Source organism: Octopus sinensis, linkage group LG26 (assembly GCF_006345805.1).
Source record: "Octopus sinensis linkage group LG26, ASM634580v1, whole genome shotgun sequence".
NCBI lineage: Eukaryota > Metazoa > Mollusca > Cephalopoda > Octopoda > Octopodidae > Octopus > Octopus sinensis.
In genome coordinates, this window is record NC_043022.1 from 13,066,846 (window position 1) to 13,091,845 (window position 25,000).

At 39.8% G+C, this 25,000-nt stretch overlaps 1 protein-coding gene across 1 annotated transcript in view; it reads right to left on the reverse strand.

The window, feature by feature from the left end:
* LOC115224872 (CTD nuclear envelope phosphatase 1) overlaps window positions 1-24,695 on the reverse strand; it is a 67,178-nt gene extending 42,483 nt beyond the window's left edge. The window contains exon 1 of the mRNA XM_029795826.2: window positions 24,341-24,695. Within this exon, the coding sequence (XP_029651686.1) occupies window positions 24,341-24,439 (99 nt within the window). The 5' untranslated portion in view covers window positions 24,440-24,695. The remainder of the gene's footprint in view (window positions 1-24,340) is intronic.
* Window positions 24,696-25,000: the final 305 nt, after the last annotated feature.

Here is a 25,000-nt window from a genome sequence, read left to right on the forward strand (position 1 = left end):
AGATCTGGCCAGTTTGAACATAAACCAAGCAGAATACTTTTGGCCGGATATGGCCGGTTTAAATGCTAAAGGGGTAAACAGCAATTATACTGAATAGATGTAAGGTTCACCCTAGATGACAAGTGGTCGTATTTGAGAAAGGTGATAGTTGCGTTTTTCCGAAACTGGTTTTTTTTTTTTTTTTAGCCCTTTTCACAACCATATTTTTGAAACTCACACCAAGATTATTTCAATGAAGTTTGAAAATAATGAAGAATTTAGCAAAATAACCGTCATTATTAAACTGGTATTTGGAACCTGAATAAACATGCAATTTGGATGGAAGATTTTACTTTAGATCAGTGGTTCCCAAACTTTTTAGAGTCGCGACCCACTATTTATCACACCAGTTTATGACGACCCACTTAACTCTACTTGAACTATCTCGATAGACAGCAGTTAATCAAAGCTAATGCGTAATTTTATAACTTTTTGCGACCCACTAAGATTCCGTTCACGACCCATCTGTGGGTCGCGGCTCATAGTTTGGGAACCCCTGCTTTAGATCACTTTAACCCTTTTGTTACCATACTCCTGTTGAAATACACTCACCCGAGGTGCTGCATAGTGGGGCCGAACTCTAGACAACACGATTGCAAAACAAACACCATAGAAGCAGGGGTATAGTCTCGGAGAGAGTGATATTAAAAGGGGTTAAAACAGGAAGGTTTGTATCGTAGAAGCAGGGGCACAGGATTGGTGTCATAAAGATTTAACCCTTTAGCATTCAGATTTCTGTCAAATATGATTCCTATTTATTGCCATTGTTTTAAATTAATGGCTGTTGTAGACTGGTTATTAAGGTGTACACACATATGTAAATATAGAAATATATTTCTTTACTACCCACAAGGATGAAAGGCAAAGTCAACCTCGGCGGAATTTGAACTCAGAACGTAACAGCAGACAAAATACGGCCACGCATTTCGCCCGGCGTGCTAACGTTTCTGCCAGCTCACCGCCTTAATATAGAAATAGTCAGAATACAGGTATTGGTCACCCATAGCAGCTGTAGTAGAAGTCACTCACCTAAGGTGCTTCATAATGGGACCTAACTCTTAACAACACGATTGCAAAACAAACATCTTCACCACACATCCATACCTGCACCTGCTTGGGGGCGAGGGGTAACTGAATGTGCATGTGTAAGGGGTATTTAATGCAGATGGGACTGAAGAATTGTTGTGGAGGTTTGAAAAGATTTTAGAATAATCTCCAAAGTTAGATACTTTGAACAAAGCAGTGTCAATAATGTGTGACAGGTAAACATGGTGACAATATCATCATCATCATCATCATCAATATGCAGTATTGAATAAGAAGCATAGCTAAATAGTGTCAGCACAGTGTCAACAAAGTAGTTTGTCCCACAACGAAAGGAATTCAATTTTACAATTTTATTCATAGATTGTCTATGTGTATATATAGATTTATAGATTCTATGGATGTAAATACTTGTGAATGCTCACATACACATGCATATAGTGTATTACAAGAAAGTACAGAAGTAATTATCTATACATAAAAAAGGTGTGGCTGATAGTTGCAGGCAAGGGGCTGAGTGGTTGAGAACTTTGCTTCCAAACCTATTTCTTTATTACCCACAAGGGGCTAAACAGAGAGGGGACAAACAAGGACAGACAAACGGATTAAGTCGATTACATCAACCCCAGTGCGTAACGGGTACTTATTTAATCGACCCCGAAAGGATGAAAGGCAAAGTCAACCTCGGCGGAATTTGAACTCGGAACGTAACGACAGACGAAATACGGCTATGCATTTCGCCCGGCATGCTAACGTTTCTGCCAGCTCGCCGCCTTGCTTCCAAACCATACAGCTTCGGACTCAGTCCTACAGCATGGCACTTTGAGTGTTTTCTACAACAGCCCAGGGCCAACAAAAGCCTTGTGACTAGATTTGGTAAATGGGAACTGAAAGAAGCTTGTCATGAATATATCTGTGTGTGTGTGTGTGTGTGTGTGTTTGTTTCCCCCATCATTGCTTGACAACCGATGCTGGTGTGTTTGAAGCCAATATGTATTTGACCCTGGATCGAGGTCGATCAGCATCAATGGAAATTGCAGCTGTGATACCAGTGCCGGTGACAAGTAGGCGAACCATCCGATCGTGGCCGTTGCCAGCCCAGCGCCCTGACTGGCCTCCGTGCCGGTGGCGCATGGAGGCACCGTCCGTTTGTGGCTGTTGCCAGTCTCGCCTGGCACGTAGCACCATCTGTTCGTGGCCGTTGCCAGCCTCGCCTGGCCCCCATGCCGGTGGCACGTAAACAGCACCATCCGTCTGTGGCCGTTTGCCAGCTCTGTCTGGCACCTGTGTTGTTGGCACGTAAAAAGTACCCACTACACTCACGGAGTGGTTGGCGTTAAGAAGGGCATCCAGCTGTAGAAACACTGCCAGATCAGACTGGAGCCTGGTGCAGCCTCCTGGCTTCCCAGACCCCAGTTGAACCGTCCGACCCATGCTAGCATGGAAAGCGGACGCTAAATGATGATGATGATGTTTATTCCAAGCAGCCAAGGATGACCCAAGCAAATACCAACAAATGGGGGACGAGTTTAAAGTGAATGAACCGCAAAAGCGAGGTTGAGCAAAGAAAATGTGGAAGGGACAGGCGGAGGCGGAGATTGGGAGGGTCGGCTTGAAGAGGGGAAGATGCCCAAAACTTGGCGAGATGGTGTGAGAGTGGTTACTGTAAGAGTGAGGTAGATCCGGTCACCCTCGTTAACAGGGACAAACCTGGATTTAAAATATTGGACATTGATCAATTGGAGGATGCAACAGTCCATCTGCCAGTACCTCACCTGACTTGTTATTGCAGTAATGGTGTTAAATATCTACCAAAAAATAGAATTGATATTTTTCTGCAAATCCCGTTACCTCAATAAACTCGACACATCTCAACAAAAAATTAGTTTCAAGCCTGACATTCTTCAAGAAAAGATAGGTTGGTGTATATAAAACTGCTTTCCGCAGTTACGGGTAAAGAAATTTTAAGTGGATATATTCACCTTCCGCAGTAAAAAGTCTAAGTGGTTAAGAGTCTTTGTGTGTTTTTGAAATGGCTAACATGCGCCTTCCATGGTGTAATTGTTTCTCATACAACTGTTGTATAGAAACAATCCCTTTAAATAAAGGCTTCTTATTCCTACAACACCATTTCTGTGCTGTCTGACACACACTGACATAACTACTTTCTGTTTTCTTGTAACGCAACAATCTTTTACATCAAGAATTCTTCTGTTACCTACATTTCAAACTGGTTCTTTTGTTTTCGTCTTTTATAAACAACCAAAATTTAGTTCAAGTTGTCTCATAAAAAAGAACCCCATTCTTTTTATTTATCTTTTTTATTTAATTTCTGTTTTCTTTTTTTTTGTTCAGCAACTCTGTTCACAATATTATATGATTAATACCCAAATTATTATTATTATTTTTTTTTTTTTCTCTACTTAGGCAATGTGAGCTGGCAGAATTGTTACTGCTTCAGACAAAATGCTTAGAAGCATTATTTCTTGTCTGCATTCCAAGTTCAAATTCCACCGAGGTCAACACTGCCGTTCATCCTTTCGGTATTGATAAAATAAGTACCAGTCGAGCACAAGAGTTGAGGCAATTGACTCGTCCCCTTCCCTGAAATTCCTGGCCCTGTACCAAATTTCGTTATTATTCAAGACATCACACAGTATCAAATATGTGATGTTATTGACTGAAGATATCGTCTAGCGGGGGAGTTTGTTCTGCCTGTCAAGTCACAACAACGACCTCAGACAGACAGACTACTTTACGCAATATGTGTGCAGTTCCAATTAATGCCGATTTTTGCAATACGCCTACATTGTAGGGCAGGGGTGGGCAAACTACGGCCCGCGGGCCGCCATAGGTTTTCATGCGGCCCGCCGAGTGGAATATTTCACAAAATTTCCTTTCAATCAATTGTGTGTTTATAGGTCTATAACCGCCTTTAAAAATATTTTCACTTGATTTTTATAAATGAGGCCCGCCAAGGTTCCAAAGACGCACTGTGTGGCCCGCGATCAAAAAAGTTCGCCCACCCCTGTTGTAGGGTATTTTGAAAGTTTCCAAATGTCTCTTCAACTTGGGTGGTATTGAACCCAATGCTCCCATGACAACAGGGATAACCTTTATGTTTGACTCTCGTAGCTGCCACATCTTAGCAATCTCAATCCTCAGGTCTCCATATTTCTCAATCTTTTCTCTTTCTTTCATGATGATATGTTGATCTCCTGGCACTGCCACGTCAATTATCAGGCACTCTTGTTTGTCCCTACTAAAGGTTAATGGCCTTCGGTGCTCTAACACCTTGTCTGTCTGGAAGTCAAAGTCCCAGAGGATTTTTGCCTTCCCCTTTTCGTCCATAACCTTTTCCGGTGTGTGTTGGTACCTCATATCAATACTTCCAGCATAGTAGCCAAGTTTTGGGCTATCTTGTCGTGTCTGCCCTTGTACTCTTTTTGTGCAGGGCTTTCACAAACACTAACAACGCGAGTCACACTTTCGACCCTCTTCCCACACATTCTGTAGAGGTTCATTGCACTTGTGTGGTATATATCCCTTTTCACTGAGTTGGTATCTAATGCCTGGTCCTAGGCAGCAACGATTAGGCTTTCTGTATTCTTTTTTTACGTCACCCTTGCTGAGCCACCTTCATGATGCTTCCTGGTCTTTTAAGTTGTTAGTTTCATGGTGGACCTGATCATGTAATTCCATGCAGAATAGAGTTTCTTCTTTCTCGTTGGCTATTCATGATCAGAATTCATTAGCACTCTCAAGTCCATTTTTGGTAAATCCTTCTGCATTAGCAGCATACTGTAGCGGGTCTTGTTTGCTTGTTTACTAAATATCCTGCCATGTATCTTCTTTCACTGTTGATGCACTGAACAATCACATCGACCCCAGTGTTTCACTGGTACTTAATTTATCGACCCCAAAAGGACGAAATGCAAAGTCGACCTTGGCAAAATTTGAACTCGGAATGTAACAACAGGCAAAGTACCACCAAGCATTTTACTCAGTGTGATGCTGCCAGTTCACCATCTTAATAGTTCATACTTGACAGAGTGTAAGTACCTTGAGAGAAAAGCTGGACCTAAGAAGCATCAGATGTGGTGTGCAAGAGAGACGTTTGCGCTGGTATGGTCATGTGGCAAGAATGGATGAAGATAGTTGTGTGAAAAAGTGCCACACTCTAGCGGTTGAGGGAACCCGTGGAAGAGGCAGACCCAGGAAAACCTGGGACGAGGCGGTGAAGCACGACCTTCGAACTTTAGGTCTCACTGAGGAGATGACTAGAGACCGAGACCTTGTACGCTGTGCATGAGAAGACCCGGCAGGACAAGTGAGACCATAACCCGTGGCCTCTACATGGGATGTAGCCAGTCCACTTATGCATACCTTTCCTTCTTGGGACACAAAACTCTACTTGTGAAGACCTGTTGAGGCAAGTGAAAATCGAAATCAATCAACATCAATGGAAATTGCAGCTGTGATATCAGTGCCGGTGGTACGTAAGAGAACCATCCGAACATGGCCGTTGCCAGCGCCGCCCCGACTGGCCTCGTGCCGGTGGCACGTAAAAAGCACCATCCGATCATGGCCGTTGCCAGTCTCGTCTGGGCCCCCGTGCCGGTGGCACGTAAAATGCACTATCCGATTGTGGCCGTTTGCCAGCCTCATCTGGCACGTAAAAAGCACCCACTACACTCATGGAGTGGTTGGCGTTAGGAAGGGCATCCAGCCATAGAAACATTGCCAGATCAGACTGGAGCCTGGTGCAGATTCCTGACTTCCCAGACCCCAGTTGAACCGTCCAACCCATGCCAGCATGGAAAGCGGATGCTAAACGAAGATGATGATGATGAATGATTTTGGCACAAGACAGTAATCCTAAAGGCAGCAATTTGGAAGTTGATTATACTTACCCAAATACTCAACCAATACTCATTTTATTGACCTCAGCAATATTCGAACTAAAAAATTAAAGCTACTACAAGAACTGCCACTAAGCATTTTGTCTGACACACTAATGATTTCACCAGCTCTTCCTCTCTTCGTACGGAATTCTAAGCAATAAAAACCAGGAAAATATCCAATTATTGAACCAACCCTGATTCCATCTTTTGATGTTCTCCTTATTCTTCCTCCCTCTTCCCAAATATTGAACACAAATCTATTATTCCAACCGCTTTTATTTGTAATTCTTCATCCTATTTCTTCATATCTCTCTACATCTCCGTTATGTAGGTCTAATTATTCACTCCGCCCTCTAAATATTTCTATCTTTTCTCTTGTGCTGGTTTCAGTCATTGGACTGCAGTCATGCCGGGGCACCACCTTTAACCCTTTAGTGTTCACATTATTCTGCCCAAATTAATGCTTTTTTTATCCACATTGTTTTGAACTAATCACGCATTATCTTGTAGCTATGATGTTTTGATGAGGTAGCTGTTAATATTTAAAACGATATTGTAGGGTTGGTGTGAGAGATCAGATCTGGCCAGTTTGAACATAAAACAGGCAGAATGCTTTTGGCCGGATATGGCCGGTTTAAATGCTAAAGGGTTAAAAAGGCTTTTAGTCAAAAAGATCGATCTTAGGTACTTATCTTCTTGGGTCTGGTACTCAATCCTATTATATCAGTTTCTTTTGCTGAACTGTTAAGTTATAGAGACATAAACAAACCAATAGTACTCGTCAAGCAATGGTGGTGGGGACAAACACAGGCACAAAGATGCATACACACAATGGGCTTCCATGCAGTTTCCATCAACCAAATTCACTCAATGTGCTGGTCAGCCTGGGGTTATAGCAAAAGAAAGACAATTGCCCAAGTTGCCAGAGTGAAACAGAACCTGAAATCCCATGGTTGCTAAGTGACCGTACTAATCACGCAGCCATTATACGAGGGTGAGTCACAAAGTGATGCCATTTTGTTTACGACAGGTATAATTACCAACACAGGGACATGTATCATACATCAAAATGAAGCTGGTCTTCTGTGGATCACATCTCTACTTCTCAACATAGTCCCCGTTTCTCTCAATATCAATGTTCCACCTTCGAATGAGAGCATGTATCCCTGCCCCGTAAAATTCTGTTGACTGTTCTTTGAGCCACTGCTTCACTACAGTTTTCACTTCCTCGTCACTGGAATAATGTTTGTCTCTCAAACCCTCTTTTGGGGTACCGAAGAGATGATAGTCTGAAGGTGCTAAATCTGGTGAATGAGGAGGTAGTGAAGAAGTGGCTCGAAGAACAGTCAACAGAATTTTATGGAGCAGGGATACGTGCTCTCATTCAAAGGTGGAACACTGCTATTGAGAGAAACGGGGACTAGTTGAGAAGTAGGGATGTGATCCACAGAGGACCAGCTTCATTTTGATGTGTGATACATGTTCCTGTGTTGGTAATTATACCTGTCCATAACAAAATGGCATTACTTTTGGACTCACCCTCGTACATACGTATAACACTAACTTCCATCATTCAATAACAGTTTCAAAAAACGCACTCAATACTTGGTGTAAAAGTTATTTGGTGGAGTTTGGCAATTTACTGCCACCATTCAGAGTTTTAGTGCAACATCATCTGATCCTTGAGTCGACAAAAAAGAATGAATCATCCGGAGGGTCGCATGTGGTAAGAACACCAAGTAGAAGTAGGGTGAATCATCAGCTTCCAGCAAGTGAGTGTATACATATACATACATATATACACACACATACATAAAAACATATACCTACACATATACATACACACAGACACACTTGCACACGTGTCTTCCTCTCCAGTGATGGTTTTGAATGTTCAAGTTTTGGCATGTACTACTGTGAAGATTAGGGGGCCCACTTCACACAGCCCCTCTCTCTCTCTCTCCCACTTCTTTAATACTGAGCAACAGGACACCCAGTATAGACACCCAGTATACACACAATACCTTTACAGAAAATCCACCCACACACCAAAAACATCTCCCTCCCTCGCAACAACACACACCCACACGCACATACAAGCATGCATACAGGCACTCACACAGTCCCTATCCCTGCCTCAGGGCAACAACAACACAACAACAGCAACACACCCACACATATCATCTCCTACCCCGCTTTCTCCTCTGCAATAAAAACACACACACACACACACACACACACACACACCACACACTGACAATGTACGTCTTTAGTGTACATGTACCCAGCCTTTTTCCTATTTTAATCCCTCCACTACTATACACCACATCATAAAGCTCACATCTCTCTGATAAACGTGTTGGCTGGTCACACACACACGAATATCACACAAAACTACACACAAAATAGCACACGCAAACATTTACAGCACATGCTTATAGACACAAAAAAACCTACAATACAGTTATATACATATATATATACATATACACACACAGAGAGAGCAAACAAGCACTCACAAACACATATCAGTCTATACAGATTACACAAGAAAAAAATATAAGCAGGGAGAGAGAGAGAGAGATTAGTGAGTGTAACGTGTACTTGTAGAGAGAGAGAGAGAGAGAAGGAGGGAGAAAAATAAGTATGATATAACAATATGTAGAGAGGTAAGGTAGGTAAGTGTGGTGGGTGGTGAAGGTGGGTGGTGATGGGTGGTGGCGGGGTGGATGTAGCCCAAACGGTGTATTACATTACACAACACCATATGTAAAGCTGACACAGGATATATAGATAGATCAGTTCTCAGAGAAAAACAAGATTCCACATACATGTGTGTGTACGTGTGTATATATATATATATATATATATATATATATATGTGTGTGTGTGTATATATATATATATATATATGTGTGTGTGTGTATATATATATGTATGTGTGTATATATATATGTATTATATATATATATAATATATATATATATGTGTGTGTATATACACATATGTGTGTGTGTGTATACACATACATACTCAACATACCCACATATGCATATATATATATATATATATATATATATATATACATATATATATATATATATATACATACACACAGATATATATGTATGTGTACACACACACACACACACAACATACCTACACGTGCAAAATATATACATTATATATAACATTATATATATATATTATATATATACATTATATATATGTGTGTATGTATACCCCTCACAACATACACAATATGCATATATTTACATACATACTTGTATGTATATATATATATATGTAAGTACCTATCTGCATGCACATACTCTTTCAGGTGAACAGTAAATATCAACCATTTGTTTTGCTGCACTCTTTATTATGTGCAGCGTCATTTCAAATGCGTTGCACATTCACCAATCTCGACGTCAAGATGTTTGTCTTGGAAATCTCTCCCCCCCACCACCACCACCACCACCACCCTTCCCAGGCGATGCTTGCTGTCAGAATGTGCTCAATAACTATCTAGAGACACAAACTTAAGCATTCAGATAAATTTTAACAATAAAATCTTATATGGACCCCTGAGCGTCATTTGGGCCCCAGCTGTGAACCACTACTTTAGAACCACTCTGTCTCTCTTTAATACACAATGCAACTTCATCCCCTCTTCCTCTCTCTCTCTCTCTAAATCCAATTATGACCACAATTTATCATCCAAAGTGTTTTACAAGTACAGGCATGGCTGTGTGGTTAAGAAGCTCACACTGCAACCACATGCTTTCAGGTTCAGTCCCCCTGGGCAACACCTTGCACGAGTGGAAAATATACACAGGAGGAAAATATACACATGCCAGCCTCGCCTGGCACCTGTGCCGGTGGCACGTAAAAAGCACCCACTACACTCACGGAGTGGTTGGCGTTAGGAAGGGCATCCAGCCGTAGAAACACTGCCAGATCAGACTGGAGCCTGGTGCAGCCTCCTCGCTTCCCAGATCCCCGGTCGAACCATCCAACCCATGCCAGCATGGAAAGCGGACGTTAAACGATGATGATGATGTATATTTTCAATATGCATGTATTAGCATACTCTTACTCTTTACTCTCTTTTACTTGTTTCAGTCATTTGACTGCAGCCATGCTGGAGCACCGCCTTTAATCGAGTAACTCGACCCCGGGACTTATTCTTTGTAAGCCCAGTACTTATTCTATCGGTCTCTTTTGCTGAACCGCTAAGTGACGGGGACATAAACACACCAGCATCGGTTGTCAAGCGATGTTGGGGGTACAAACACAGACATACAAACATACACGCACACACACACACACATATATATTATATATATATATATGTATATATATATATATACATACACACAGATATATATGTATGTGTACACACACACACACACACAACATACCTACACGTGCATAAATATATGCCTGTATATATACATTATATATATACATTATATATATATATTATATATATACATTATATATATGTGTGTATGTATACCCACTCACAACATACACACATATGCATATATTTACATACATACTTGTATGTATATATATATATATGTAAGTACCTATCTGCATGCACATACTCTTTCAGGTGAACAGTAAATATCAACCATTTGTTTTGCTGCACTCTTTATTATGTGCAGCGTCATTTCAAATGCGTTGCACATTCACCAATCTCGACGTCAAGATGTTTGTCTTGGAAATCTCTCCCCCCCACCACCACCACCACCACCACCCTTCCCAGGCGATGTTTGCTGTCAGAATGTGCTCAATAACTATCTAGAGACACAAACTTAAGCATTCAGATAAATTTTAACAATAAAATCTTATATGGACCCCTGAGTGTCATTTGGGCCCCAGCTGAGAACCACTACTTTAGAACCACTCTGTCTCTCTTTAATACACAATGCAACTTCATCCCCTCTTCCTCTCTCTCTCTCTCTCTCTCTCTCTCTCTAAATCCAATTATGACCACAATTTATCATCCAAAGTGTTTTACAAGTACAGGCATGGCTGTGTGGTTAAGAAGCTCACACTGCAACCACATGCTTTCAGGTTCAGTCCCCCTGGGCAACACCTTGCACGAGTGGAAAATATACACAGGAGGAAAATATACACATGCCAGCCTCGCCTGGCACCTGTGCCGGTGGCACGTAAAAAGCACCCACTACACTCACGGAGTGGTTGGCGTTAGGAAGGGCATCCAGCCGTAGAAACACTGCCAGATCAGACTGGAGCCTGGTGCAGCCTCCTCGCTTCCCAGATCCCCGGTCGAACCATCCAACCCATGCCAGCATGGAAAGCGGACGTTAAACGATGATGATGATGTATATTTTCAATATGCATGTATTAGCATACTCTTACTCTTTACTCTCTTTTACTTGTTTCAGTCATTTGACTGCGGCCATGCTGGAGCACCGCCTTTAATCGAGTAACTCGACCCCGGACTTATTCTTTGTAAGCCCAGTACTTATTCTATCGGTCTCTTTTGCTGAACCGCTAAGTGACGGGGACATAAACACACCAGCATCGGTTGTCAAGCGATGTTGGGGGTACAAACACAGACATACAAACATACACGCACACACACACACATATCATCATCATCATCATCATCATCGTTTAACGTCCGCTTTCCGCGCTAGCACGGGTTGGACGGTTTGACCGGGTCTGGGAAGCCAGGGGCCGCACCAGGCTCCAGTCTGAATATATATATATATATATACGACTACCAAATCCACTCACAAGGCATTGATCGGCCCGAGGCTATAGTAGAAGATACTTGCCCAAGGTGCCACGCAGTGGGACTGAACCCGGAACCATGTGGTTGGTAAACAAGCTACTTACCACACAGCCACCCCTACATATATATATCAAATCAAATTAAAGGTGATTCAAAGATCCAAGCAATGACTACAAGGAAAAATAAATGTGATACCAACACCTCCATTCTTGGACTTACTCTGTGTGTGTGGGTGTGTAGATTTTTTTAGTTACCTTTTGTTTATCTAAGACGCCACATTCATTGCTTTTGGCATTTACACCCACACAGACAGGTGAAAGAATACACAGACATAGGTACAGGTACACGTGCACACGTACAGATAAAAGCATACACATACATACTTAAGTACAAGCACACACACACACACACATACATAGGTTTAAACCCACACATGTACATCGATGCAAGTGTACACATATATATATAAGCACCCGTTCGACACACCCTCCCAACCAAGACTGGTTTAAACCCCCCACCCCGCACCAAGAGCTCACCATGTCCCAGAAACTAACACAACCTCATTTTTATCTTAACCAAACTAACGACCCAACTGGAAACTATTTATAGAATCTTTTATCACCCAAAGTTTACTTTTAAAATCCCTTTCATTTCCAAAAAAAACCCAAAAAAATGAATACCAACTACTATCATGTAAAGACTGGTCAAAATCTCTAATTAACCAAACCCAGCTCGTTAATACAAATAATCTTTCTTTCTCAAACCCAAATAATTTATTCCTTTATCTTTTTAGTCTCTTATTTATATCAGTCTTTGGAACCGAGGCCATGCTGGAGCCACCATCTTCAAGAGTTTAGTCACAAACAGAAAATAAAACAGGTTCCAACGCTTCATATTTTTTTTAAAGTCTGGTACATATTGCATCAATCCCTTTTGGTGAACTGCCAAGTTACGGGGATGTAAACAACCCAACATTGGTTATCGAGTGATCAGGGATACATACACAAAGATGTGCTCACACAATGGGCTTCCACATATTTTCCTTCTACCATCACCTAATGGTTACATTGTTGCACTCATGATTCTAAGATTGCGGTTTCAATTCCCAGACCCGGCTCTTCGTTGTCCTCAAACTGGAAACCTTCCACCCCAATGCTTGTAACAAAGTGGACTTTGCTAAAGACAGCCAACATAGTGTTAAACTTGCTTATGGACTAAGTCTGCCCCTAGAAATAGAGTCTCGGACATTGCTTAGAAAATAATTTTCATTTTTAACCTCATATATAACACACACTAGGGATTTTGACCTTTAAATTTTGAGAAAAGGGTGCAGATTATACTCAAGGATTTACGGGTAGAGGTGTCAAAAGAGGAAAATAAAGAGGTATCAAACTGTTGGAACAGTTTATGAAAATTATGAGATTACAAAGAGATGATACATGCTTTGGCTTTGTGCCGGTAATAAGGAATATAGATTCCAGTTTCCCGTGAGGCAATTGCAAATACTTGGCCAAGAGTAAGCCTCTGTTCTGGGCAGTTAGTCATCATTGTCAATTTAATGTTAACTCTTCCATGCTTACATCAGTCAGATGGTTTTTGTTGAGGCAGATTTTCTACAGCCGGGTACCCTTCCTGTCACCAACCCTCATATTTCCAAGCAAGGTTAATATTTCCCCCTCGCCATACATGGTTTTCACAGACTGGAAACAAAGGACACTGCTTGCATGTCAGTGACCCTCATTTAAAATTGCCACATGATGTCAAGACAAGGAGACATCAGCTTCTTTCAATTTCCATCAAAGAAATCCATTCACAAGGTACTGGTCGGCCTGAGGTTATGGTACAAGGCAGTTGTCCAAGGTGCCATGCAGTGGGAAGACTGACCCCAAAACCATGTAGATGGGAAGTAAATTTCTTGCCACAAAGCCATGCCTGCACCTGTTTACCAACCAAGAAAAGACCTCTGACAGTTTCATGGTGGATCACAGAGGAAGATGAACGGCTTGTAAGAATCAAACAAGCCATGTGCAGAGCTGCAGTGAACAAGGTGAGAATTAGCAGTGAGGTCAGAAACAAATTTAACATTCAGATAGGATGTTAACCCTTTTGTTACCAACCCGGCCAAAACCAGCTCTGGCTCTGTAGTACAAATGTCTTGTTTTCATAAGTTTTGAATTAAAATCTTCCACCAAACCCTAGTCACAATTTATGTTCCTAACACTAGTTGAATGATAACTAAGTTATTTTACTAAATTCTTTGTTATATTTAAAGTAATTGAAAGAAACACAGAGCATCTCAAAATAAATACAGTAACAAAAGGGTTAAACAAGGAGGTAGGACCGTGATACCAATGATTATGCTTGATATGCAAAAATAGAGTAGGTATGAAAAGTGTAATTAACATAATCCATTGACACACATGTTGAAGTGGGGTCCCAGGTAGATCTTCAGCCCCTTTTTATTTATTATAGCCATCCAAACAATAACAGGAGTTTAACCCTGTAATATTCAAACCAGTCATCTTGAACCCAACGAAATATTCTGATTTATGTTCAAACTCACTTGTCCAGGCCTCTCACACCTATCTTAAGATGTTGTTCTTAAAATAAACAGTTGCAGTATTGAAATATCAAAGCCACAAGATAATGCATGATTAACTGGAAACAGTGAGAATAAACAAGCTTTACATTTGACAGAATAATCTGAATGCTAAAGGGTTAAGACCATAAGAATTCCCAAATGCTGATAACCTAGTTTTTACAACTGAATCAGTAGCAAATTTAGAAAAGTAATCACACAGATAGAAGCAAGACTTAGAATTAACAGACCTCAAGGTAAACTTAGCAGAAACTCAAGTATATAGGCGCAGGAGTGGCTGTGTGGTAAGTAGCTTGCTAACCAACCACATGGTTCCGGGTTCAGTCCTACTGCGTGGCATCTTGGGCAAGTGTCTTCTGCTATAGCCCCGGGCCGACCAATGCCTTGTGAGTGGATTTGGTAGACGGAAACTGAAAGAAGCCTGTTGTATATATGTATATGCGTGTGTTTGTCCCTCTAGCATTGCTTGACAACCGATGCTGGTGTGTTTACGTCCCCGTCACTTAGCGGTTCAGCAAAAGTGGCCGATAGAATAAGTACTGGGCTTACAAAGAATAAGTCCCAGGGTCGATTTGCTCAACTAAAGGCGGTGCTCCAGCATGGCCGCAGTCAAATGACTGAAACAAGTAAAAGAGTAAAAGAGTATTAGTAAGTAGAAGCATGGCTGTGTGATTAAGACGCTTACTTCACAACTATGTGGTCTCAGGTTCAGTCCCACTGCAGGACACCTTGCACGAGTTTCTAATATACTTCAGGCCAACCAAAGCCTTTTATGTGGATTTGATAGACAGAAACTGAAAGAAACCTGTTGTGTGTGTGTGTACCTTTGTCTTGGCATCACTTGATTGTTGTAAAGGAGCAGACTGTCACATAATGTTGTTTGTTTCCAACCCCCATGAAAAACATGCCTGGTTAAGGGGATCCATTACATTACTTGGAAGCAGGTGAGGGCTGACAACAGAAAGGGCATCTGGCCACAGAAAATCTGACTCAATAGAAGGTGGTGAGCTGGCAGAAACGTTAGCACACCGGGCAAAAAGCTTAGTTCATCTGCTGTTACACACACACACACACACACACACACACATATATATATATATATATATATATATAAGAGAAAGTTTACGAAAATAAACAAAAGACGAAGGCAGGTGGTGTACAAACAAACAAATGTATTAGCATAACGCTCAGGAATAGAAAAAGTCTTTTACGTTTCGAGCCTATGCTCTTCGACATGCATGTAGTAGCTAACGATCTATCATGGCGCCCAACCCATGCCATCATGGACAACACACGTTAAATAATGATCATGATATATATATATATATCGCTATGGACTCCGAGTGGGCAGTCATCTAAGAGTTTTTGTTCATCTTGATGCTGACATAAGTTCCTTGTCTCTCCTGATGAGAAGGCAGCATAATGCACCCCTTATTCCTTCGAAATTAGGAATATGCAGCCTTCGAAACATATGTCGAGAATAAAGGAATTTTGTTAAATCGTCGTTCAACTCCATTCTTTCATTTATTTATTTGTATTAAAAAACACACAAATTTCCACACAAGAACACGGGGTTTCTGCCCTTGGCATTTAGCTTCAACCGTGTTTTTCTGACGTGAATTTGCTACCCAGGTATCGGTTAACCGAATTATCCATACTAGGATAATTCATTCAACTACTTAAATATATATATATATATATATATATATATATATATATATATATATATATATATATAGGCGCAGGAGTGGCTGTGTGGTAAGTAGCTTGTCTACCAACCCCATGGTTCCGGGTTCAGTCCCACTGCATGGCACCTTGGGCAAGTGTCTTCTACTATAGCCTCGGGCCGACCAAAGCCTTGTGAGTGGATTTGGTAGACGGAAACTGAAAGAAGCCCGTCGTATATATGTATATATATGTGTGTGTCTGTTTGTGTGTCTGTATTTGTCCCCCTAGCATTGCTTGACAACCGATGCTGGTGTGTTTATGTCCCCGTTACTTAGCGTTCGGCAAAAGAGACCGATAGAATAAGTACTGGGCTTACAAAAAAGAATAAGTCCCGGGGTCGAGTTGCTCGACTAAAGCGGTGCTCCAGCATGGCCGCAGTCAAATGACTGAAACAAGTAAAAGAGTAAAAGAGTAAAAGAGTATATATATATATATTATATATATATAATATATGACAAGCTTCACCAAGTTTCAATCTACCAAATCCATCAGCAAAGGTTTGATCAGCCTGAAGCTATAAAACACAAAGTTTAACGAAATTCAGGGCCATGGAACTAGGGAGCAAACCACATGTCCACAGCCACACCTACAGCTGTGTCTCATACACACACACACATGTTGAGGCTGTCAGATTGATAAGAATTATTATGTTTTCAAACAGGTAAAGTGGAATGTAAGATAAAGAGAGAGAGAGTGACAACTAAACCCTCAGTCAACACTCACCTGTCCTAACTATCCTCTCTTTCTTGAGTGATGGAAGATACATTATCACAGATGTCCCTGCCTGTTTGTGTGGAAGCACTCCGTCGGATTACGACGACGAGGGTTCCGGTTGATCCGAATCAACGGAACAGCCTGCTCGTGAAATTAACGTGCAAGTGGCTGAGCACTCCACAGACACGTGTACCCTTAACGTAGTTCTCGGGGATATTCAGCGTGACACAGAGAGTGACAAGGCCGGCCCTTTGAAATACAGGTACAACAGAAACAGGAAGTAAGAGTGAGAGAAAGTTGTGGTGAAAGAGTACAGCAGGGATCACCACCATCCCCTGCCGGAGCCTCGTGGAGCTTTAGGTGATTTCGCTCAATAAACACTCACAACGCCCAGTCTGGGAATCGAAACCGCGATCCTATGACCGCGAGTCCGCTGCCCTAACCACTGGGCCATTGCGCCTCCACCCTTGCCTGTTTAGTCCTATAGCATTTAATCCGACCACATCCGGCCTAAATATTCTACTTGTTTTATGCTGAACCTGGTCAGATCCAACCTCTCTCACCTACCCTACAATGTCACTCTAAAAATATAGAAGCACACAATTGAAATCTTGAAGCTACAAGATAATAATGTGTGATTAATTCAAAGCAATGTGGATAAATTAAACGAGACATTTGACAAAGAAATTTGAATGCTAAAGGGTTATGTCTAGTATGGAAAACAAACCATGTAGAGGCTGCTCCATTAGCTTGTGGAGGGGTAGTAGTTCTTGATGGTGTGTGTGTTGGTGGTTGTGACTGGAGAAGTAATCATGAGTGGTGGTGGTGGTGGTGGTGGTAGTGAAGGTTGTGATGAAAGTGGCTGTGGTGGTAGGAGTGGTTTAGTGGTGGTGGTGGTGGTGAGAGTGACAAGGTGAAATAAGGCAGTCCACAATATCCTCCCTTCCCACTCTCCTTTGATATGCAAATGCTTCCTTAAAACTCTCACCTCAGAGGAGGGGGGAGAGAAATGTTTAGGAGTGAAAGAGAGAAAAGTACATTTCTTTTTTTTATCTGCAGCTTGATGCTTACTCTGTTGATCACTTTTTGCCAAACCGCTAAGTTACAGAAACATAAACAATCCAAGAGCAGTGGAGGGGGACAAACACACACATACACACGACGAGCTTCTTCCAGTTTCTGTCTACCAAATCCAAGGCTATCGCAGAAGACACTTGCCCAAGGTGCCACGCAGTGGGACTGAACCTGAAACCATGTGATTAACCTCAGAGTAAAGACAACCAAGATTTGTGAACCTTTCACAGGTGCAGGAATAGCTGTGGTTAATAAGCTTGTTTTGTAGCCATGTGGTTTTCGGGTTTGGCACCTTGGGCAAGTGTCTTCTTCTATAATTGCGTCAGGCCAACCAATGCCTCGTCAGTAGATTTGGTAGACGGAAACTGTGTGGAAGCCCATTGTGTATGTGAATGCGTGCCTGTGTGTTTGGCCTCCCCTTCCAACGATTGAAGACCGGTGTTGGTTTGTTTACTTACCTGTAACATAGTGGTTCGGTAGAATAAATACAAGCTTAAAAATAGATACGGGGGGGGGGCCGATTCGTTCAACTAAAATCTTCAAGGTGGTGCCCCAGCGTGGCCGCAGTCGAATGACTGAAACAAGCAAAAGATTAAAATTATAGTATCTAAAGTTGGAAATTTTGCTGAAGAAAAGGGAGGAAATGAGAAGCTGTGACGTTCATGCCTTTCTGGAGAAAGAGAAACAGTTCCAACGGCGATTCCTTTACTACATTGGCAGAAATCTATCGCAGACACTACATAGAAATAGCAGCTAAGTTTCCCCCAAACCATATTTTACTCTCTTGGAATAAGGATGCTGTTCCCATACATAAACTATAACACAAAGGCGGGATGGTCACATGTGAATGAGGAGGGGTAGACAGAGGTAGGAATCAACCGACCCTAGTTCATGACGGGTACTAAATTTAAATACACCGGATGGATGGTGACTTCAGCGAGGTTTGAAGGGACGTAACTGAATAGTATAACATTTAATCCGGTTATAAAGGGACGTAACTAAATAGTATAACATTTAATCCGGGTGTCATAATAATTAATAACCCTTTGTAACGTTCGTCCTGTTTCGTCCCTTTATGTTATAATTAATTTTTGTCAGCCCTTGTGGCCAATAAAAGAATTAATTATTATTATTATTATTATTATTATTATTATTATTTCTAATTCTGGCACAAGGATAGTAATTTCAGTGGGAGGGGGTTCAGTCGATTACATCTACCCCGGTACTTGGACGGATATTTCTATTTTGTCGACCCGAAAAAGATGAAAGGCGAAGTTGGGCTGTGGCGGTATTTCAATTCAGAACGTATAAGAGCCAGAAGGAATACCTCTAAGCATTTTATCGGATGCACAAACGATTTTCTCAACTCGCCGTCCTAATAATAATACTAATTCTTTCGACTATAGGGCACAAGGCCTGAAATTCTGGAGTAGGGGACATCTGATTACATCGACCCCACACCCCAGTGCTCGGCCAGTACTTTAGTTTATTGGCCGCGGAAAGGGCGAAAGGAGGAATTTCAGCCTAAATGCTCGTATTCAATGAAGACGGTTGTGTGGCGTTCATTCCGTTCTAAGATTAATTGGAACCGTTATAGGTCATTCAAGTGTTGACCTCTTCTCGACAAGTCTCTGGCTGACCAAAGCACATAAGCTCTGAGTTGTGCTGTGACGTTCATGCTTTGCCACTACAGAAAGAAAGAGAGAGATAGCCATATACAGATAAGGAAACCAGGGCAACAACAGCAGAAACTGTTTCTTTCATAACATCATCGACTAGGAATTTCTTTTTTTGTTTTTCATTTCATTATCAGCAATTGTTGCTACCGAATACTTGAGCTTTGGATCCGCATCAGCTGCTACCGTCACCGCCACATTCCTGAGAACATCAACACCCAGACGTTCCCTCAGACATTTTTAAAAGCCTTTTCAAAATAAAATACAAAAGATAGGAGGCGGGGCGACGTCGCAAGTGAGGGGTGCTCTAACCAACCGAGGTATGAAGAGGGTGTGGTGGTGTTGATACCTTTCTCAGTGGTATTGCTAACATAAACAATAACAAAAACACAGATAAGATAGAATAGACTTTAGTTGATAAAAGTGGCTGAACAGAGATAAAGGTATTGTTATCAGGGAGAGATTTATGATGGAAATCTTGAGGCTTCTAGGACAGAGTAAACATATGTCATGTGTGTACATATACACACGCACGTGTCTGTGTATGTATATACATATATCCATACAGATGTGTGCGTTTATGTATGTATGTGTGTATATATATATATATATATATATATATATATATATATATATATACACATATACATACACGTGCACTATTAATCGATAGACAGATATGAGGCAGTAAACATCACACGGTTTTAAAACACGTGTATACACACACACGTTTGTGTGTGTGTGTATATATAATGTAGCACACACACACATATAATGTATGTATACACACGATTGTTGATCAACACCACACCAAATGTGTATATGTGTGTTTATACGTGCGTGTATGTGTTAGCTACATTATATATATATATATATATATTTATATATATATATAATATATATATATATATATACATACATATATATAATGTAGCAAAACGCATACACAATATTGATCAATAGAAACACATCCACATTACACGCAAATGTATGTTTGCGTGTTATATAACATATATGCTCATACACACATAAATATGTATATCTGTGTATACCTGTCTATATATTATACACGCACGACAATACATACACAAACGATCTATAAATCTATAAAAAGAATTTTTTTTTCCCAATTCATCGATATTTATTTTCACTAAATTTATATCCTATTTTGAGAAAAACACAACGATTTGGCCGAACGGGTTGGCACACACCTTCAGCTTACACGGCACATCATGGTTACGGGTTCAATCCTTGCCACTGACTCATTCTACACTAGTTGCTCTCTCATTCATCTCTGCTGAAACATCATCACACAATCTCTCTCTCGCTCCATCTTTATTCCATTCATTGACACACCAGTCAGTGGTGGCTGACTTTATTCATCTTTTTAAAGATTCAGTTTTTAAAAGCCGGGTCACAGTAAAAATATCACGAAAAATAAATAACGATAGGGACGAGTGGATAAATTATTTTTCAGCGGTGGTGCCCCAGCATGGCCGCGGCCTTCGGGCTAAAACATTTTAAAGGATTTATAATAATAATACAATAAACACGGAGGTGGCTGTGTGGTTAAAAGGCTGGCTTCCCAACCTTGGGCTCGGTCCTACTGGGCGGCACCTTGGGCAAGTGTCTTCTACTATAATAGCTCCGAGTTATTTAAACCTATGTGAATTATGTTTCACCCACCAGCACTTGATAACCAGTGCTGGTTTGTTTACGTCCCCCGTAGCGTAGCGGCTCGGCAGAAAAGTGACCGATAGAACAAATGCCAGACTTTCAGGAGAAGGCAAAAAAAGACGTGAGTATCGGAATCGATTTGATCGACTAAAAACTCTTCAAAGTGGTGCCCCAGCATGTCCGGTGACTGATAATTATATATTAATTAATAAATAAATCAATAAATAAAAAAACCCCACATGCCACTACCATATTTGATCTCTGATTGATTGATTGATTCCACACCAATTATCTTTCCCCTCCATTAACAAGAAATCTATGTCTAAGCAATATTACATCCTCTCTCTCCACACACAGAGCTCGGTGTAAATAAGAGTTGCTAAATATGTCAAGTGCATATGTGTGGGTCACACGATACAAAACATTGGATTGTGTGTGTGTGTGTGTGTGTGTGTGTGTGTGTGTGGGAGGGAGCCGCCGATACGTGGTCGTACAACCTGGCAGAAATAGCAGCTACCACGTTCCCCTCGAAATATACATCCTACCAGTGGGTTTTCTCCCTTTTTCTTTTCACTGACCCCTCCCCCGCTCCTTTTTTTTTTTTTTTAAGGAAGGGCTCCTTAAATAATGAATTCTGGATACACTAAAATACAGGATGGTCACAAGTGGAACGAACTTAATATTATAAGCCTGGCTCGATCAGATATAACCTAGAGCTAAGCATTATATATAAAGGAGTCTGTACGTTTGTATATATATATATGTGTGTATTATATGTATATATATGTGTGTGTTTGTATATATATATATATTATTTCTTTATTGCCCACAAGGGGCTAAACATTGAGGGGACAAACAAGGACAAAGGGATTAAATCGATTACATCGACCCCAGAGCGAAACTGGTACTTTATTTATCGACCCCGAAAGGATGAAAAGCAATATACTTATAAAATAAGGGTTCAGCAAAGATTTGCTTTACCACATACCGAAGTTTAGAAATAGCAGCCAAAAAAATCTATTAAAAGCTATTACTTCTACTACTTTAAAAAGGGACTCCTAGAGAAACCAAAATACTTTACCCTTTGTTATTATTGATTATATATATATATTGAGAGGCGCAGGAGTGGCTGTGTGGTAAGTAGCTTGCTTACGAACCACATGGTTCCGGGTTCAGTCCCACTGCGTGGCATCTTGGGCAAGTGTCTTCTGCTATAGCCCCGGGCCGACCAATGCCTTGTGAGTGGATTTGGTAGACGGAACTGAAAGAAGCCTGTCGTATATATGTATATGTATATATATATTATATATATATATATATATATATATATATATATATATATATATATATATATACTTATTAATTCTTCTACTTCTAAAAAGAGACTCCTAGAGAAACCAAAATACTTTACCCTTTGTTATCATTGATTATATATATATATATATTATATATATATATATATATATATATATACAGTGTATACCTACATAGGAACAGAGGAAGCGAGTGGGAGGGCGAGTACTCAATACACGAAAGGTAGAGTCTAAAAAAACACACCATCGCTATTCGTGTTTCCTCTCTCAGGATGCGATCATCCTCCTTTCCTCGGATGACACAGTTATCCATCAGCAAGGTCTGGTGAGCCGTACTCGGTGGTTCCACATATATTTACAATAATATCTAGTTTCAGTATCTCTCAATATATATGCGTGCGTGAGTGCATATATATATATATATATATATATATATATGTATATATATATATAAAGTGCTGTGGTTTTACTGAGATCTCCCTTTTAGGTAGAAAGAATAGCCAAAACTCTTTGACTGCTATTTCTAAATTCGGTGTGTGGTGAGGCAAATCGTTGCTAAACCCTTAATTACTTAGTGTATATATATATATATATATATAATGGGTGTTCAGAATTCGAATGAAATCAGGTTGCCGGGGTACCTACAATATAGGCACCAATAATCTAGTGTACACATTACAATCGACTTAACATATATATATACATATATAAAGTCGATTGCTCAAAATTCCCCTCTTTACAAGGTTGGCGTTGTGCCTGGCCAAAATGTGTGTATATATATATATATATATATATATATATATATATATATATATATATATATATATTTATATGTGTAACTTTGTAATATATTATAGTCTCGCATCGAATGTAGAAATATTATTATATTATAGAATAGTTATGTCAATTGTGAATCGGGTAAAAGGTGTAGAAGAAGAAGAAAGTGGAGGTGACGGTAGTAAGAAATTAGGAAATAAACAATAGAGAAAGATACAGAGTAGAGGTATTATGAGGTAGATTATATAAGAGATAGATAGATCGATAGATAGATAGAGGAATAAGAGTCGATATGTAGTTAAATATAAGGTGTATATATATATATATATATATATATATATATATATATATATATATATAAGAGTAGAGAGTAGGGGATAGATTGATAGATAGATGGCCATAGAGTGTATTAGAACCAACAGTCGATTGTAGGGGGTCATGTCTAACAGTTAATAGTATAGCAGCATCGGCAACAACAGAGAATCATTTGATTTCGATCTTAACAGAAAATCGGTTAAGAATCAACGACAAATAATACACATACGTACAAATATATATGCATACATGTATACACACATATACACGATAGATAGATAGATAGATAGATACGATATACACACAATATATATATACATATATATACTTTATACATACACACATCTTTACAAACCATATATATATATACTTTATACATACACACACATCTTTACAAACCCCCACATACTATATATATATATATATATATATATATATACTTTATACATACACACATCTTTACAACCCCACATATACTATATATATACACACAAATCTTTACAAAGCCCCACATACTATATATATATGTATATATATTCATTTATATAAACACAAGGGGGGAAAACATTACACCCAAAAAAACATAGATAATGGAATAAACGAAAAGAAAACCGAAACATCCCTTCTTAGCTTTTTTTTTCCCCCTCCTTTTACTCTTCACTTTTGTGAAAAATCATCAAAATATATATATATTTTTGGTTACTTACCGAACGTATCTGTCTTCTGAATATGTAACATATGAAACTCCATATTTTGGCTGCTAATATGAAGAAACCTCGTAATCCCATAACAAAGTAGGTGATCATTAGTGCAGCATGGAATGGTCACAGATCTTTGAGGGAAGAAGAGAAGTTACCTGCTTGAGGCGTCGAAGAAGAAGAAGAAGAATCTCCACAGAACACAAGAAGCAAGACCCTCTCCACCACCAAGTCTTACCTCTCTTCACTCAAAACAAACACACACACACATATATATATATACACATATATATATATCTATATAGATAGATAGATAGATAGATATTTAAGAATTAGTGTGTAGAAATATATAGAGATTTATATATCTAACACATATATATATATATTTATATATACACTTCAAAAAAACAGTGTGTGTGGTATATATATATGTGTAGTATACACATTGGAGTTTATTTGATAGATATATATATATATATTTAAGAATCTATGTGTAGAAATATATAGAGATTTATATATATCTAACACATATATCTATCTATATATATATATATATATATATATATATGTATGTATTTATATATATACTTCAAAAAAGCAGTGTGTGTGGTATATAAATGTGTGATATACACATTGGTAGTTTATTTCATGGTATATATATATATATTT